Genomic DNA, 16118 nt, shown 5'->3' on the forward strand with positions numbered 1-16118 from the left:
CTGGCCATCTGCGTTCTGTAGCGCAAAATTGAGTCGAACGGACATGCCGACTTCTTGAATCGGACGGAGGTGTAGTGGTGGCAACAAGAATTGCGACAAATTGTCGTCAGATTAGCTATTCCGCATGCTGGTATAACCTCTCTTGGTTTGAGTCGACGTTGCTTTTCCTTCTCTTGCCTCATCGACGGCCTTTCTTTGCACCCTTGGATGCCTGCGGAGGCCCTGTGATACTCATCACGTCGCGCTTGCTGAGCCTCAAAGTCCCCCCCGCAAACTTCCCGACAGCTGGACCTCCGATCCCTCGTTCTCTTCGCTTGGTGCTGCTCTTCTTTTTAAAGGTAGGCTTTTCAAGGATGATACCATTCTCTCTAGCTTCTCGACGTCGAACCTCTTCCTTCTTTGCAGCCTTGGCAATGATGCCTTTTCGATGTGACATGGGCATTTTCTCCTGCTCAAACAATGATTTTTTGGCACCGAGCGATTGCATCCTCAAATCGAGGGCCTTGTGGCGATTTTTACCCGTGGGATTCAGATCAGATGCCGATTCTAAAAGGTGGGATTCTTTCAGTAGACGCTGCAAAGCGAGATCGTTCTTCAGATTTTCTGCATCCATTGCGTCTTCGTCATCTTCTTTCGTTTTGGTAGATTTAGAATTCGCAGTAGCCGAGGAATCGGATAGGGAGGGAGGTTTCGCTGTCTGTGACAGGACATGAGATCAGCATCAAAAATATAATTCGTAAGAGCTGTAACACTCACCATGAAAGCTTGACGAGCTCGCTTGTCCAGCGTAGGCACTGTCGCGTCTCGGGTATCTGTGTGTTCAACAACCTCAACCTGCGGCTCATCCTCATCTTCATCCGTGATTCCCTGCCATTCTGGTTCTGACTCTTCCTCTGAATCTCCGTCGGTAGTTGCTTCTTGTACGCTGGTAGAGTTTCCGACCTGGACCGGGTTCAGAGGCTGAAATCTACTTTCGAAGAACTGACGAAAAACGTCGTGCGAAGCAGGTGCGGCTGTCGTTGAGGCATCATCCGTCTCTGATGCCATGTCACGAGACACGACAGTCGTCTCCCGCTTCCTTTTGCCTGGCATTCCTGGTCAATGTGTTTGTGTTGTGCTGTTTGTGAACCCGAAAGGGAAAAAGAAAAAAAGCGGACAGAAGATCCAAGGTCACGTGCGATAAGATAAGCGCCAAAATGTGAAGCGCAAAGGCATCCGATTTAATTACATCAGGCATGAATGGGGATAGCAAAGCAGCATCGAGCCTGACGTCGGAAAAATGACTCGCTTCCGGCCTTGCATTGATCTGCACTCGGGTCAGGTTAAACAGATTGTTGGAGGAACATTGAGTGATAAGCCAAGCGACTTGAAGACAAACTATGTCTCGAAGCTCCCCGCCAGTCACTATGCAGCATTATACAGGGACCACAACCTCCGTGGCGGCCACGTTGTGATGCTGGGTCCAGGCAATGAAGAGGCTGCCAAAGAGGCGTTGAGAACCTGGCCGGGAGGACTCCAAGTGGCCGGGGGGATTACTGATAAGAATGCCCAGTATTGGATCGACCAAGGCGCAGAAAAGGTAAGTACCCCGCATTTATTTGTTGCAATTGAACTCGTTTTTGGTGTCGTTGTATTATGACTCTCTGGTCTTCCTGGAATAATGGCTCTTCTTTCTTTTGTTTGCTTTGATTTTCTTTTCTCTCTTTCTTTTTCTTTTTGTTTTCCTTTTCTTGGTTCTCTCGCACATTTTCGTGCTTTCTAAGCTAACACTCTGTGCTCCAAATCGGGTCAATAGGTCATAATCACATCCTACCTTTTCCCGGAAGGTAAATTCTCTCTTGAACGCCTAAAGGCAGTTCTCTCTTCTTTGGGGAACGACAAGTCAAAGTTGGTCTTGGATTTGAGCTGCCGGCGAAAAGGCAACACATGGTATGTCGCGATGAATCGTTGGCAGACGATCACTGAGATGGAGATCACACGAGGTTAGTATTTGTGGCATTGTCTTTTCCGTGTATGTGTTTTCTCATGTCTTCACAGAGTCTATATCGATGTTGGAACCTTATTGCTCTGAATTCCTGATTCACGCTGCAGACGTGGAGGGCTTGCAGCAGGGTATCGATGAGGAATTGGTCTCGAAACTTGCCCAGTGGTGTACGATACCGGTCACCTATGCAGGAGGCGCACGGCACCTCCAGGACCTAGAAAAGGTTCACATTAGCAGCGGGGGAAAGGTTGATCTAACCATCGGCAGTGCTTTGGATATATTTGGTGGGTCTGGTGTTACATTCGATGAGTGCGTAGAATGGAACAAGCACCATTAGAATTCTAACTGTTACTTTCAATTCTTGGCTCAGTCCCTTTATTTACTCGTAGATTTATGCGCACGTCTATCAGGAAGCAAAAAGGGAGCGTGTATCGAGTGTATCGGTTGTGACGGCTCCTCCCGTACTGGTTATATATACTTGCAGGGTGGTAGCCATTTCCAATAGGCCGCTCCTCTATAACTAGCAAATGGGATCATTGAAGAATAATATAACCAACAGAGCGTCCAATAATAATTAAGTTCATATAAAAAAAATATAAAAGAACCCCAAACTCCAGGAGCATGGCGTATGTACTGCCTGGTGTACATACAATAATACCAAAAGTAGACTAGCCTATGACACCCTCGGAGCCGTTCGCGGTCTAAGCTTGAAGGCTGGAGTGCATGCTGCATACCCGCCATCGCATTGACCCGCCAGTCGCAGCAGCTCCGAATCGAGGTCTTTTCATAGTCATCGTTATCTCAGTTCTAGCTTCTCGCAGCTATCTGATTGAACTTCCTTACAGACCCGGTCAAATTGACGCCAGTGTGCGGGATCACCGACAGACCTTTCCCCCTCCTACGCCTACATCATACCGCTGCCCGCTCCCCATCGAGCTCCATCTTCGTCAAGTGAACATACATACCTCTTAAGAGAATCGCCAACATGAAGCCCGTCGTCTCTGCGCTAAACGCCTGGAGCTGGTGAGACAAGACAATTCCATCATTCCGAAAATCGCACTGGGCTAACCCGGATCTCTCTACACACAGCGTCGTAATCTCGTTCTTCGCAATCATCATCCTTTCTATCCTCGGATCACTATATCGAGTTCGTGCTTCCTCCCTCCATCACCTCCATCGTCCACGGAGAGAATGCGATAGCCCTCGTCCAAGGCATTTCTCTTTGGCTGTTGGGATATGAACTAACGGCGCATCAATCCGATTGCAGCAAAACCATCCCTCCTTCACGGGTTCAGAAGGCGATCCGGAAGACGGCGCTGCAGTGGCCGGCTCGATTTTTACGGCGGTGTTTGTATATATCGTATGTGCCCCATCCCCTAATAATGACAGCCCCGATCCAGCATAGTACCTCACACTGTTACGACTGTCATCTTCAACCATGGGAATACCCGCTGACAATAAACTTCTGGACCAACAGGGCTTTTTTATCTTCTGTGGTTTCCAGGCATATCTGCACGTACGGAACAACAGGAGAGGCGCCATATCGTTGAGCTGAATGGGAGTATAATGAGGATACTGGATGCCATGTAGTGACATGGGTTGAGTGTTTTACTCCGTACTTTTTTTTTCTTTTCTATCGCTGCGAATCCCAGCGGTAGTTTGCCCTTCAGTCCAGATAAAAGAGTCTGGACGTAGGCCAAATCTGGGAAAAAGAAATGAAAACAGTTGCTGGATCTTTCTTTCTTTCTTGATTGACGACAATGGTTCCCTTCTTTCTTTTCTGGAAATGAACTTTGGGGCGTCCTGTGTTTCTTTTTTTTTTCGTGTCATTAGATCAAAGCAATAGATCTTTTGTTTCGAAGTATGGCAATTCTCTGGGTGATATGGATTTCAGATCATAAATCCATGTGTCATGATCTAGCTGAGCTGCCTAAGTCATCTGTCTAACCTGGTCTTTTTTCTCCATATCATCCTTTCGTCAAAACCCGTGAGAAACATGCAATATATAACATAACCCAACCGTGTATAACATAACCCAACAGTGAACACCGCCAATGCAGAAGAAACCATCAACTGTACATACATACATGGACTCATTGCCTCAGAAAGAACAACAGGTCTTGGGTTGGCCGAAACAAAATCACTCCTCTCCCTCAAGAGGTTCCAGCATCTTGGACATATACGGTCCATCCAGTTTGTAACCAAGACGGGCATAATAGCTGCGAACACCAACCCCGGAAATGACAGCGATCTTCCGGCTGCCGTGTTCCTCCCTTGCAATCCGCTCAGCTTCCTCCATCAGAAGTGTGCCAAAGCCGCGATGCTGGAACTTGTTCGCATCTCGGCCATGCAACGGCACTGCGGAGCCGTATACGTGGAGTTCCCGGACAAGACTGGTTTGCTGGCCTGTGAGTTCAGGACGGAACGTATGGGTGGGACTACACTTCCGCAAGCGCAACAGGCCGATCAGAATGTCTTGCTTAGGATCCTCATAGGCTAGGAATGTCTCCCAGCCGCCATTGGCTGTGTAGTCGCGCCGGACAAGCTCGATCTGAGATGGCCGAATCTTATTCTTGACCTCGTTGATTCCCACCTCTCTTGTCCGCACATCGCGGCATGTCGTACCAAAGTCCTTCATCCTGCTCAGAGCCAGTTCGCGGAGATTGCCATTTTCGACACCAGAGGTGACCAAAGGCATAGGGATGTCACGCTGGACACGATAGATACGGGTCCACGGGGGCACGAGGGCCAGAATCCGAGCCACGAGGTCGATCAATGCATTGGGCGTGTAGTTCTTGTAACGACCCGTTCTCCACAGCTCGTAGAGACCTGTGCCGCGAATGACCAGAGTGGGATAGATCTTGAGACCATCCGTCCGGAAGGCGGGGTTCTCAAAGTACTCGCGGAACTGGTCGAGATCCCGTTCCATGCCCACGTTAGGAAGGTCGGGCATCATATGGCTGACGACCTTAAACCCGGCATCTTTCGCAAGCTTGAACGTTTCTGCGACGGCAGCGACAGTATGACCTCTGTTCGTATCTCGTGCGACATCTTCGTATAGAGACTGCACACCGATCTCCAACCTCGTGCAGCCATAGCGGAGCATGCTACTGAGGTGAGTATCCAGACAGTAGTCTGGTCGTGTTTCGATGGTGATTCCCACACATTTGATGTTGCTCATTTCTCCGGCTTGCACAGCTTCGTCGACGTTGTCCGTTTGATACCCACTCAAGGCATTGTGCAGCTGCGATATGAACCATTCCCTGTAGTCCTCTGGAAGAGACATGAAAGTGCCACCCATGATAATGTATTCGACCTTATCCACGCTGTGTCCAAGCGACTTGATCTGGTCAACGCGACCCCGAGCCTGCTCAAAAGGGTCATAGCGCGCCCGGATTGCACGCATCGACGTCGGTTCATAGCCGGTGTATGACTGCGTCGAATACTCGAAATCAGAGTCGGGACCACCTGGACAATAGACGCAGATGTTTCCAGTATAGGCGATGTGTGGGCAGCGGTGCGGTTTACACATGACCGCGACGACGGCGATGCCGGACGATGTCCCTAGCACCTACGAGTCAGTATCCGCCACGCGAAGGCAAATCATGGAGCTCAACGTACGAATAGGCTTCGCAATCAGCTTCGGCAGGATATACTTCTTATAATGCTCAGGCACAGCGGCGATGATGGCCGTCAGGGGTGGTTGGGTACTCAGACAGTGCTTTTTGGCCACTTGACCCCGCAGTTTGTTCAGATTGATATCTCTCTTCGGTTTTGTAGGATCGCGCTGGGATTCGTACTCTTGGATGAGAGCATTTGCGATATCTGAGCAAGCCCGCATGTATCGCTCGTTCTCCGGAGGCAACTTTGCCTTTTTGTTTTTGTGCAGCTTGTGCTGCGACTGTGGCTGCATGGTCATGGTTTCGGTCGCCATCTTGAAAAATTACCCACGCGATCGTGGGTAGAAAAGGAAATAAAGAGTGCAGACACGTAACCTTTAATGAAGTATGAAAAATGCCAAGTGGCCTTGCATCGAATTTTAATTTTAAGTGCCTTGACGAGGCGCAACTGCACTTTTGTGGCGATCGCGAGGAATAAAAAAAGAAAGTTGGTGATGAACCGATATGTCTGGCCGGGAGCCGCCGCGACAGATCGGAAAGCGCTTAACCTTTATCCCCTTGGCGCAACACAACCTCGGCGTGAAAACCCCCAGATTTTCATAGGCAGATATTGGGGTTTCTTTTGCTCTCCAACCCAGAATCTCCATTCTTCGCAACTCTTCCCTTCTCACCTCTCCCTCCTTTCGAATCGGCCGTTGTCGCCATGCAGTCCTTCCGCCGCCACACGCTCTCTGCTCTGCAGAAGGCCACGGTGCAACGACGAGGATATGTCGGCGCCAGCAACGCTTATGCGTCCACTGTCAAGAACCTTCGCATAAACCAGGACACCAAGGTCATCTTCCAGGGATTCACTGGAAAGCAGGGAACGTATGTATTAACCAACGAGCCGACACCAATGTCGATGTTTTGATGCTGATAGCTCTGGCTATCAAAAGGTTCCACGCCGAACAAGCGATCGCATATGGTACCTCGACCCCAACTGAAAAGCGATGACCATGATAAAAATACTCATGAGACTTCAGGCACAAATGTTGTGGGTGGCACGAATCCTAAAAAGGCTGGGACTACACATCTGGGAAGGCCAGTCTTTGCTACGGTTCGCGAGGCAGTGAAGGAGACTGGAGCGACAGCTTCTGCTATCTTCGTTCCGTAAGGATTTGCAAGGAAACGTATGTGTGCTCAATCGGCTTACAAACAAGCAGCCCACCGCTGGCCGCCAAGGGTATTGAAGAAGCAATTGAGGCTGAAGTTCCTCTCGTTGTTTGGTTTGTTACCCCTCCTCTCAGTCGTCAATGCCCAGGGTTGCTAACTAGCTTTCGCAGTATCACGGAGGGCATTCCCCAACATGGTATGCGAGTTATTTCACAGCCTGCTAGGCAGATGCTGACAGCGATATGATCAGACATGGTGCGCATTACGGATATCCTGAAAACGCAAAGCAAGACCCGTCTAGTTGGACCCAACTGCCCTGGAATTATTGCTCCGGTATGTTCATGCTGTGGTCTTTAGGTCCGATATGAAAGATCGACAAATGAGGAAACCTGACACTCTTTTCTATAGGGCCAATGCAAAATCGGTATCATGCCTGGATTCATCCACAAGCGCGGCCGTGTTGGCATTGTCTCCCGTTCCGGTACCCTTACCTACGAAGCTGTGAACCAGACCACCCAAGCTGGCCTGGGTCAGTCTCTTGTTGTCGGTATTGGTGGTGATCCTTTCTCGGGCACCAACTTCATCGACTGCCTCCGAATCTTCCTTGAAGACGAGGAGACCGACGGCATCATCTTGATTGGTGAGATTGGTGGCAGTGCAGAGGAGGATGCTGCGGAGTTCCTGAAGAGCGAAAACAAGAAGAACAAGCCGGCTGTCGGCTTTATCGCTGGTGTCAGCGCTCCTCCAGGCAGACGAATGGGTCACGCTGGTGCCATCGTTAGCGGAGGCAAGGGTGGCGCCGATTCCAAGATTTCTGCTCTGGAAGCTGCAGGTGTCATCGTTGAGAGGAGCCCAGCCTCCCTTGGCAAGACTCTTCTCGCTGAATTTGTGAAGAGGGACCTTGTCTAAAGGCATTCGTCTCGACAAAGTTCTTCCTAGTTCGCCACGCTCTGTTCTGGACTTTGACCTTGGGGGATACATAAATTTCTGCAGGTCACCGTACAGAAGGATGTGAAGGTTGGGAGAATTGTACTATGGCTGGGTAATTTTCGATTCTCTTTTCAACCTAGCTTTTACTTTTAGCTATTTCTTTTTTTTTTCTTTTTTCTTTTTTTTACCGGTTGCGGATGTGTAAGGGGTTAATTTATTTTGTATACACTCGGCCTTTATTCCCAATAGAAGTGTGTTCGGTTTCCATTCGAGGTATTGATCTTTTACAGACGAGAGAAATTCTATCAGACCAGCTCTTGCATTTGCCCAGTGACTCATGCTCTTGTTGTCCAGTCTAAAAGGTAAATCCACATATTATCTATCTCCTGTGCCGCAGTTCGCTAATGCGAGGCCACCTCGAAACGGCGCCTGCCTTGTAGGGACCTTCGACCATTTTTAAATTCTACCTTCTATGGAGAGGAATGGAGGATTGTACTCAGAAGAGAATCCAGAATCTAGGGGGAAGAACTTAAAACATTCCATTGATGTAGTGGTAAAATCATCGATCGCATCATCACATAACCAAAATATTGATCGAACACAGGCTCAAGATGAACTGCATGAGATATGGCACCCTATAATAGTAATATCCTGCTATAGAGATGTCTAACTCAGTGAATAATAGTAGCTAAAGCCCATTGTTATTATTGACCTGAGTTGGTTAAGGTCATGTGGGGCGTTACATAAACATGCTGGATGCAACACGTGACTCCAGCCACCAACCCAAACAATGGGGACTCGGTTGTCTGAGGAACGGCCGACTCTGTTTATCCTCCTTCCTGCATTCGAGATCTCGACGTCTTGACGCGGCGGCGACGAACCCCATCGGGTCTGACCGGCTGCATAGGACATTTTGGACTGCAGTAGCGACTCTATTTTTATAGGCTGGAGGTTCCGTTCTATCCTCGCTTTTTCGCCCTTGACGACACCGGCGGGCTGAATTGTTGATGTTGGTGTGAAGGATCAAAACACCAGCCATAATCTGCCGCCCCTGCGAGCGCCAGCAGCACCAGTAGATACCAATCAACTCGCCGGGCTCTCGGATGCATAATATGCCTCCTGATATTGGTGAGAACTGGGAACTTCCGTTTTCCATGAGTGCGAGATCTGCTTCTGTGTTTTGCTTGGTGGCCGGCTAATGGACGTAAACAGATCGAGCCCACTCTCAAAGCTCCAGTGCTCTGTCACAGCCCGCCCAAATGGCGTCGCAGAGTCGGCCAGGTACGGCAGACCCGATGCGATCACGATCGAACACTGCCGTATCGAAGGGAGGTCGCCGTCCTAGATCCAGAGGTTCCACAGCAAGCATACATTCCAGCACTACACAACAGACACAGGATCAACATATGGGCGAGGGTTTCTCTCCATTCATGACCTCGCAACCTGGACCAAGTCACCATGTATTCAACACGAATCCAGAGGAGATGATCATGCGTTTTGGGCAGCAGCTTGCCCATCCGACTACCGGAGGCTCCCTTGATCCAACGTTACATGAAACACACGGCAATGTAATGCCTCGAGCAGAGGACTTCCAAGGTCATTCACTACACAACCACGGCTTACCACACACTTCTATGGCTCCTGAAATGATGCCTCATGGACTTCAAGGCATGCCGGTGCCGCAGTACGCCTCCATGTATGATAACACTATCCCCGAGCACGTACCGGAGCGCATCATGGATGAAAATGACAACTCGGAAGCTGGTGTTCGGAAGAAACGGGGATCCAACTCAAACGTTGCAAATGACAATGAATTGCGTAAACTGCTGCGTCAGTACGAGGGTTATACGTTGAAGCAGATGGCAGCAGAGGTTCAGAAACATGAAGGTGCGGGGGGAAAGTCAGAGAAAGTCAAGCAGGTCTTTGCGATGATTTGGTAAGTACACGAGCATCTGTCACCAGAATTGCTGCTAATATTTGTTTGTTTCGTCTAGGTTGAAGGAAAACTGCAGAAAGAGCAGCGGGTCTGTTCGAAGGGACCGCGTATATTGTTGTTATGCGGAGAGGTGTGGGAGTGAGCATGTCTCTGTTCTTAATCCCGCTTCCTTCGGAAAGCTGGTCCGCATAATCTTCCCTAACGTGCAGACGCGGCGTCTTGGTGTCCGTGGGGAGTCGAAATACCATTACGTGGATCTCACAGTCATCGAAGACAAACAGCAGCAACCGTCCGCTTCGAATACTCAGGATCAACAAAACGGGAATGGACCAGGTGGTATCGATGGCAGAGGAGTTGAGCCTGCACTGCGTCCGAGAAGGTAGGATGACATGCCAGAGTTGATTTAGAATAGAGACTCACGAGCCTTCTAGTGTGAGCATTTCACAAACTCCTGCGGATACAGCAGTTTTCCCGTCACCTACTACATCCTTCACACCAAAGTTCCCCGTCGTCACTTCCAATCCTGGCTGCACATGTGATTCTCAGTTCCGATCAAATTTCAACTCGACGATAACTCTCGATAATGTCGCCAGCCAGACAGGATGGATGATTCGCCAGATGCTCCATTTCCCTTCTTCGAATGAGACTTCTGTCGACAATGAGTCATTGCGACTGCCAGATATCCGCAGTTATCTCCCTGCAAACACTGATTTGAAGGTTGCGGACGCGCTGGCTGCACTCTATCGCACACACTGCATCTCTGTCATCGACAGTTTCCGGTTCTGCAAGGAGCGGAATCTTTTTCGGCACTTTTCTGCTTTTCATGGGACCTTGACGGTGCCCGTTCAGAAACTCCTCACGCATCCCAACCTTGCACCTTGGATAAAGGAGTGCGACTGGCTTATGTACCAGAAAATGATTGAATTCGTCGCACCCCTTACTACGCAGGTGGTGCCAAGACCAGTGCTTGATGCTTTTGGTTCTATCTCACAACGTCTTACCGGACACATCGCAGAAACCTTCAAGTCCCATCCTGTGCATGTATCATTGGCCAGGCTGGTTCCAGCGCATATTTTCTGCAACCTTCTCAAACATGTGCTAGATGTCAACCAATCTGCTATTGCGGCAGCTGCATGGCTGTGTCACTCTGACAATCGCAACCAAATGTGGCTCGATTTTGCCACGTTTGTGGACCCAAAGGAGATGATTTCTAGGGCAAACATCCCGGCCTGTGCAGAAGAAGCTACTGAACAGATCTTGAAACATGACGTCCGAGCTCTCCTTACGCCTTTGGAAAACAACAACCCGCCTTCCGTCCAGTCATTCTTCCAGCAGCCTGATGAAGATTCGAAGACCCACAAATACGCCGTGGAACCCACCGTTGGCGATGAATACAGCTTCCCCGACAAATGGATTTCGTTCATTCTGAACCTTCCTGCCATATTCCCCAACCATCCCGCCCAGTGCATTGTTGACACGGTGGACAAATTGTGGGACTGCATCCTGCATAGACTGACACTAGCTGGGGCCCAGAGCTTCAGCGCATGGTGGATAACGAAAGTCTTTTTCCATGAGATGATGTTGTGGCAGGTCGAAAGGGGTGGATTTATGAAGCACACTCCTAGCTCTTTGCAGAATACGCTGGCCACGTCGTCGGCATCGACAGGGCGCGGCAATAATCCCGTGAGGCAGTCGAGCTACTCGATGCCTGTGAAGAATGAGTCTTTGGTTAATTCGGGGACCCAGACAAACGATTCAAGACCCGAGATGGCTGTCAGCAATGGGTCAGGCAATGCTGGACATTCCATAGAAGGGAATTCGAATACCAGTAACGCAGTGAACGACAAGTCCATGACGCTTCCCGAGAGCATGAGCAGTCTTCATGCCCCGCACAATGATGATAGTGCTATTGACTTAGATGACGACTCAATGCTTATGTCTGTCGGCAAATATGGTGATATGATGGCATCCGATACAGCCGATGCTGAGGGTGATGTTGTCGTCATATAAGCGGCCATGTCTCGCATATTGCATCTCTGCTTCTTTCTTTTTTGGATTCAAAGGGGAAAAGCAAAAAGTTTGGCTTACTTGGTTAGGAGTTGGATTTCTTCTTGGGATATGATTTTTGTTTTATTTTTCCTTTTTGGGGATTCGGCGAAAGGGTTTACCAGGATCAACAGAAACGAGGCCCACAGCATTTCCACGGTCTTCTCTGCACGAGCGATGATGAGGAATGAGTATGAATTCCGATGACTTCGACTGCGATCACTATCGACTTAGTTTTGTTCCTCCATAACAGTCATCACGACGTTATAATATTGGGTGATAAATAGGGTTGTTTCTGCTGCCGCCAGAGACCGAACCCGTTTCTTGTACATACTACATATGCAACTTTCTTTGGCAGTTTACGGTCTTTTATTTTACTTTTTCTTTTCTTTTCTTCTTTTCTATGAATTTACCATCATTATGTCTCTTTAACTCGATTACCCTTCTTTCTTTTTCTTTTTTTTTAACCTTCTTCACCTGTGTGGTTAGATGGGTTGTCGCTTTTATGGGACTCGGCTTTTTTTCTTTTTATGGATTTATTTTCTGCCTTTTTGGCTATCTTAGTGCTACAGCGAATCCATTTGGCTCGTACGTAGTGTACGAGTACGTCGTGGATTTTTTTTGGGTCAAATAAATCAATGCAATGATTAATTCATATTCATATTCAAACTGTCAATCTCAGTCCCTCTTACCACTCCCGTCAAACCCACTCGATGTCTCGGTCCCATCACCCGGCTTTTTTTAATCCATAAAAAAAAATAAAAGGGAAATTTAGGACTAATGACAGATGAGGTAGGTAGGTAGCGAACAGCAGGAGAGTAGTACAGTACGTACGATCGTCAAACCAAAAAAAAAATCAATCCCTGATGGATTTATTTTTATAATGTATTTTGTTTAAGGGACATTTGTCATGAATAGGCACAACGATAGGGTAATAAAAGAGGGATTAATCTATTCTCTTTATTCCCCATACTACCGTCCTTATTATTTAAATGGTATTGTGACTGGGTATCATCCATGAGGCCTTAAAATCTAACAAGAAGATTGAGATTATTATATGCCTCTCCATAACTATCTTGCCCTGGTGAGGGTAATAAATAAAAAAAATATTATTAGGTATATACTATGTCATTTAATCTCAACACATGATTTCGAGATAGAAACCAGAATTGAGAATTGAAAAAAAAAGGCTATGCTTTTAAAAGCCATACTTGTTACGTGTAAAGAAAAAGGAAGAATTAACCGTCAGCGACAGGATTCCACTGTGCGGGCGAACCCAGCAGATTTCTAATCTGTCTCCTCAGACGACTCGGACACACTGACTTATTATTGCCACGGAAGGTGAGTGTTGTGACTCATAAGAAACATTCAAAATTGTGCATACATAAAATGAATGATAACAGTATATACATACAAAAACTCATCACCAGGCCCAAGGATGTATTGCTCTATCATAAACGAATTTCGTGGCTGTTGAATAAGAAAAAAAGAAGGTCATATCTCTGCCAGTTCATCGTAACGGAATACCTCAAACCACCATAGCCACCATATTGAAACTCTGAATTCATTCTGCCCAGAAAGTAACGAACCAAGTTACCTGAATTGGCCCGCAGGGAAGAACCGTGGACCCGCAAAACCGTAGACCATGATGCTTTGGATGTCAATGTTGCCTCCACTATAGGGACTCCACAGTTTGATCAGGATGAATCTACCGGAACTATCTTCCTATGTTAGCAAGGCTCGAAGATATGGGCAGTCATAGGAGGGCTGACTTACGGTGGCGGATCGAATTTAATGCTGACCATGCTTTTCTCCCGCTCGATGAAAAAGCGAGCATGTGGTTTCATTATCTCTGGGGTAGAGCCAGCTCCACCCGCGTTACTCGAGCTTCCTCGGGCCGGAGGCCCAACTGGCTCTATCAGACTGGGAGCCAGACGTCGTCTCCGTAGTAGATCAAGACGGATATTCTCCTGCATGCGAATATCTCTCATCCGTCGCCGCATTTCGAGACGACCACGATTGAAGGCGCTCAACTCATTGTCATCATCACTTGTACTCTCTTCATCCTCAGGACAAAGCCAGTCATCTTCTAGTTGCTCCATATCCATCCGTTCTATCTCCGTGGCAGAGGGCAAGTCATCATCACTCTCCCGGTTTTCATCACCGCCATCCTCGGACTTGTCGTCATAGTCTGTGGTCACCCTGAACTCGGGAACCGGGTTCTCCGATGTTGAACTCGGGTAGTATGGACCAGATCTCGATTCCATTTCGGAATCAGAATAAAGACCCGAATCCGCCAGCGTCGTCCTCTCCAGTGCCTGCAGTGGAGACCGATATGAATTCATGTACTCCAGGGAAGGCGGTTGAGCTCCTGGTCGCCGGGTGCGACGGCCTCTTCGGCGATGAGGCGAGTACTGAATCTGATATTGGGCGGTACGTTCCAACAATTCATCTGAGGTCATCGAGACAAAGATCATACCTTCTTGGATACTGTTGGGTACATACGTAAGCGGACTATACACGAAATATTCCGAGTATCGGAGAAACTTACGGAGCATCGAATCCGGATTTGGGGGCCTTTATGACAATCTTCTTAAGACAAAAGGGAGTCTCTCCACGATGCCTCAAGATCAAGTTACACCGGTCGCTTTTCGTACAGTACACTGACGAGTCGTTGAGCAAGACGTTCTCCGGCCAAGAGCTTTCACCGTTGGGCTCGCAATAGGTCCCCCCATCACAACTGGCAATCTCCATTTTCAAAACTCCTGGAACCACTTGGCCGTATTGCCCATAGCTGAAACCCCGCTGGCCTTCTCTGTTATCGTCCGAATCGAGCTTGCGCCGCTTGGCTCTCCATCGATTCACCTGAGAGTCCATGGGATGATCTGGAGTAAGAGGGCTATCCCACTCCCAATCGGGAATGCCGGGAGAATCGAGGCGGGGAATAGCTTCATCGAGAGCGGTGGTGATGGCTGCATCTGCGTCTCCGATTCTCGCAGCGGCCTGCTGGAGTCCTCGCTGGAGACCTGGGAGCCCATCCAGATCCATGCCGATAGTCCTGTTGTTCGTCCTCCCGTCTCTGATTCTTGTCAGGGTCTCGCTCGGCCTCAGTCCACGGCGTCTCTGCCGGCTGGTAGACGGGTCTGGTTCCTGCTCCATCAGTGAATTCCGTTCCCGCTCACGGTCCAGGATCCGTCGACGGATACGGTCAGCCCTTCGGGTGGAAAAGTCCGACTGGAGCTGTTGTAACTGTCGATCAACAGCCGCCCGAGCCTGTTCGTAGTTAGATCGATCCCCCCGGACACGGTCCGAGCGGAGCTCTTCAAGCTCTTGGTTGAGTGTTTCGAGAGCACGGGCGGTCGTCGAGCCGGATCTCTCGCGAGCACGTTCTGACTCCAGGAGATTCCGAAGATGCTGCAGTCGAGCAGCTACGTTGGTATGGTCTTGTTGTAGCCGTTGGGAGGCAGAGCCACGAGAGGCGTGACTGGAGGAGGCAGGAGGATAGTCGAAATTTCCCGACTAGAGAAGGGAGCACGGTCAATATTGGTCAAACGGTCCATCGACCAGCTTCCCTCCATCGTTAGGACGGACCAGTCTCGAAATGACAATTCTGGGGGGGTGGGTGGCAGAGAACTGGTTGCAAGCCTCTGAGAACGTACCATATCTGGGTGGTGGGGACGTCAGAGAGGAGCTGTCCAAGTGGACGCCTCGAGATAGGCAGGGTATGCAACTGGCAAGTATTAAACCACCAGACACGCCAGCAGCAGATGAGAGAGGGTTGAGGATAGGATAGGATAGGATAGATATGGGAGAGGATGACGAGAGGAGAGGAGGAGAGAGGATGAGGATGGATGACGGACGGGAGGTGGGACGGGCCACCGTCAGTGACGAGTGTTGTGTGAGGAGGGACAAGTGGGCGCCCACAGGCACGATCGGCACTAACAAGTAGTAAACTTAACTCGCCTTGTCGGGTTCCTGCGGAGGAGTCTGTGGTAAGTTACAGGTGAACTGGGATTGATTCAGGAAGTCATTAAATCAGTCCAGGTGTCTGAGAGTGGCACTCGGCATCTCACCCGCCTTTTCCACGTCATAAATTCCTCAACCTCGGATCGATTTAGAATCAACTATTTGCCGAATAACAATCAATAACATATCTGCCTGAAAATTGAAACTGATCTTCTGCTTGAAACCCGGGCGGAGGCATCCAAGTCACGTGGTGAATACGGGACTGACCAGGTACAGTACAGACCATTTTCCCTCACAGCCTTCTTCACAGACAGCAGACCAACGGATTTTCCTGCAGGACTGTTTGCTGCATGTTCCCTGTGTTCCAGAGTCTGCAAGATTGAGATACACCGCCCTTATCAACGCGTGCCTATATCTGGCAAACTCTCCGTCTTTCTTTACCAGTTCCACCCCCTCCCCCTCTCGTTCTGAACTTCTGATATCT

General features: G+C 49.0%; 7 protein-coding genes across 7 annotated transcripts; 4 read left to right on the plus strand and 3 right to left on the minus strand.

Annotated features, from left to right (window-relative positions):
• Positions 1-178: 178 nt before the first annotated feature.
• On the minus strand, positions 179-1092 carry VTN77DRAFT_849 (uncharacterized protein; the record flags this gene model as incomplete). The annotated part of the gene is made up of 2 exons (XM_069424992.1): positions 179-697; positions 757-1092. The coding sequence occupies 2 exons, from the start codon at positions 1090-1092 to the stop codon at positions 179-181; spliced, it is 855 nt and encodes a 284-aa protein (XP_069280330.1).
• Positions 1093-1279: 187 nt separating this feature from the next.
• Positions 1280-2321, plus strand: VTN77DRAFT_850 (uncharacterized protein; the record flags this gene model as incomplete). Its single annotated transcript, XM_069425004.1, has 3 exons — positions 1280-1579; positions 1796-1982; positions 2038-2321. The coding sequence occupies 3 exons, from the start codon at positions 1280-1282 to the stop codon at positions 2319-2321; spliced, it is 771 nt and encodes a 256-aa protein (XP_069280331.1).
• A 648-nt stretch (positions 2322-2969) lies between these two features.
• On the plus strand, positions 2970-3539 carry VTN77DRAFT_851 (uncharacterized protein; the record flags this gene model as incomplete). The annotated part of the gene is made up of 4 exons (XM_069425015.1): positions 2970-3007; positions 3074-3131; positions 3252-3344; positions 3462-3539. 4 exons carry the CDS (start codon positions 2970-2972, stop codon positions 3537-3539), a joined length of 267 nt encoding a protein of 88 aa, XP_069280332.1.
• A 585-nt stretch (positions 3540-4124) lies between these two features.
• VTN77DRAFT_852 (uncharacterized protein) lies at positions 4125-5918 on the minus strand (the record flags this gene model as incomplete). The annotated part of the gene is made up of 2 exons (XM_069425026.1): positions 4125-5548; positions 5606-5918. 2 exons carry the CDS (start codon positions 5916-5918, stop codon positions 4125-4127), a joined length of 1737 nt encoding a protein of 578 aa, XP_069280333.1.
• Positions 5919-6307: 389 nt separating this feature from the next.
• Positions 6308-7665, plus strand: VTN77DRAFT_853 (uncharacterized protein; the record flags this gene model as incomplete). The annotated part of the gene is made up of 7 exons (XM_069425037.1): positions 6308-6471; positions 6540-6568; positions 6627-6753; positions 6807-6869; positions 6927-6952; positions 7007-7089; positions 7165-7665. 7 exons carry the CDS (start codon positions 6308-6310, stop codon positions 7663-7665), a joined length of 993 nt encoding a protein of 330 aa, XP_069280334.1.
• A 1124-nt stretch (positions 7666-8789) lies between these two features.
• Positions 8790-11632, plus strand: VTN77DRAFT_854 (uncharacterized protein; the record flags this gene model as incomplete). Its single annotated transcript, XM_069425048.1, has 4 exons — positions 8790-8844; positions 8899-9622; positions 9681-10001; positions 10054-11632. The coding sequence occupies 4 exons, from the start codon at positions 8790-8792 to the stop codon at positions 11630-11632; spliced, it is 2679 nt and encodes an 892-aa protein (XP_069280335.1).
• A 1629-nt stretch (positions 11633-13261) lies between these two features.
• Positions 13262-15330, minus strand: VTN77DRAFT_855 (uncharacterized protein; the record flags this gene model as incomplete). Its single annotated transcript, XM_069425059.1, has 4 exons — positions 13262-13385; positions 13445-14158; positions 14220-15187; positions 15328-15330. 4 exons carry the CDS (start codon positions 15328-15330, stop codon positions 13262-13264), a joined length of 1809 nt encoding a protein of 602 aa, XP_069280336.1.
• Positions 15331-16118: the final 788 nt, after the last annotated feature.

The sequence above is a fragment of the Rasamsonia byssochlamydoides genome (genome assembly GCF_041956645.1).
Source record: "Rasamsonia byssochlamydoides strain NRRL 3658 unplaced genomic scaffold VTN77scaffold_11, whole genome shotgun sequence".
Lineage (NCBI taxonomy): Eukaryota > Fungi > Ascomycota > Eurotiomycetes > Eurotiales > Trichocomaceae > Rasamsonia > Rasamsonia byssochlamydoides.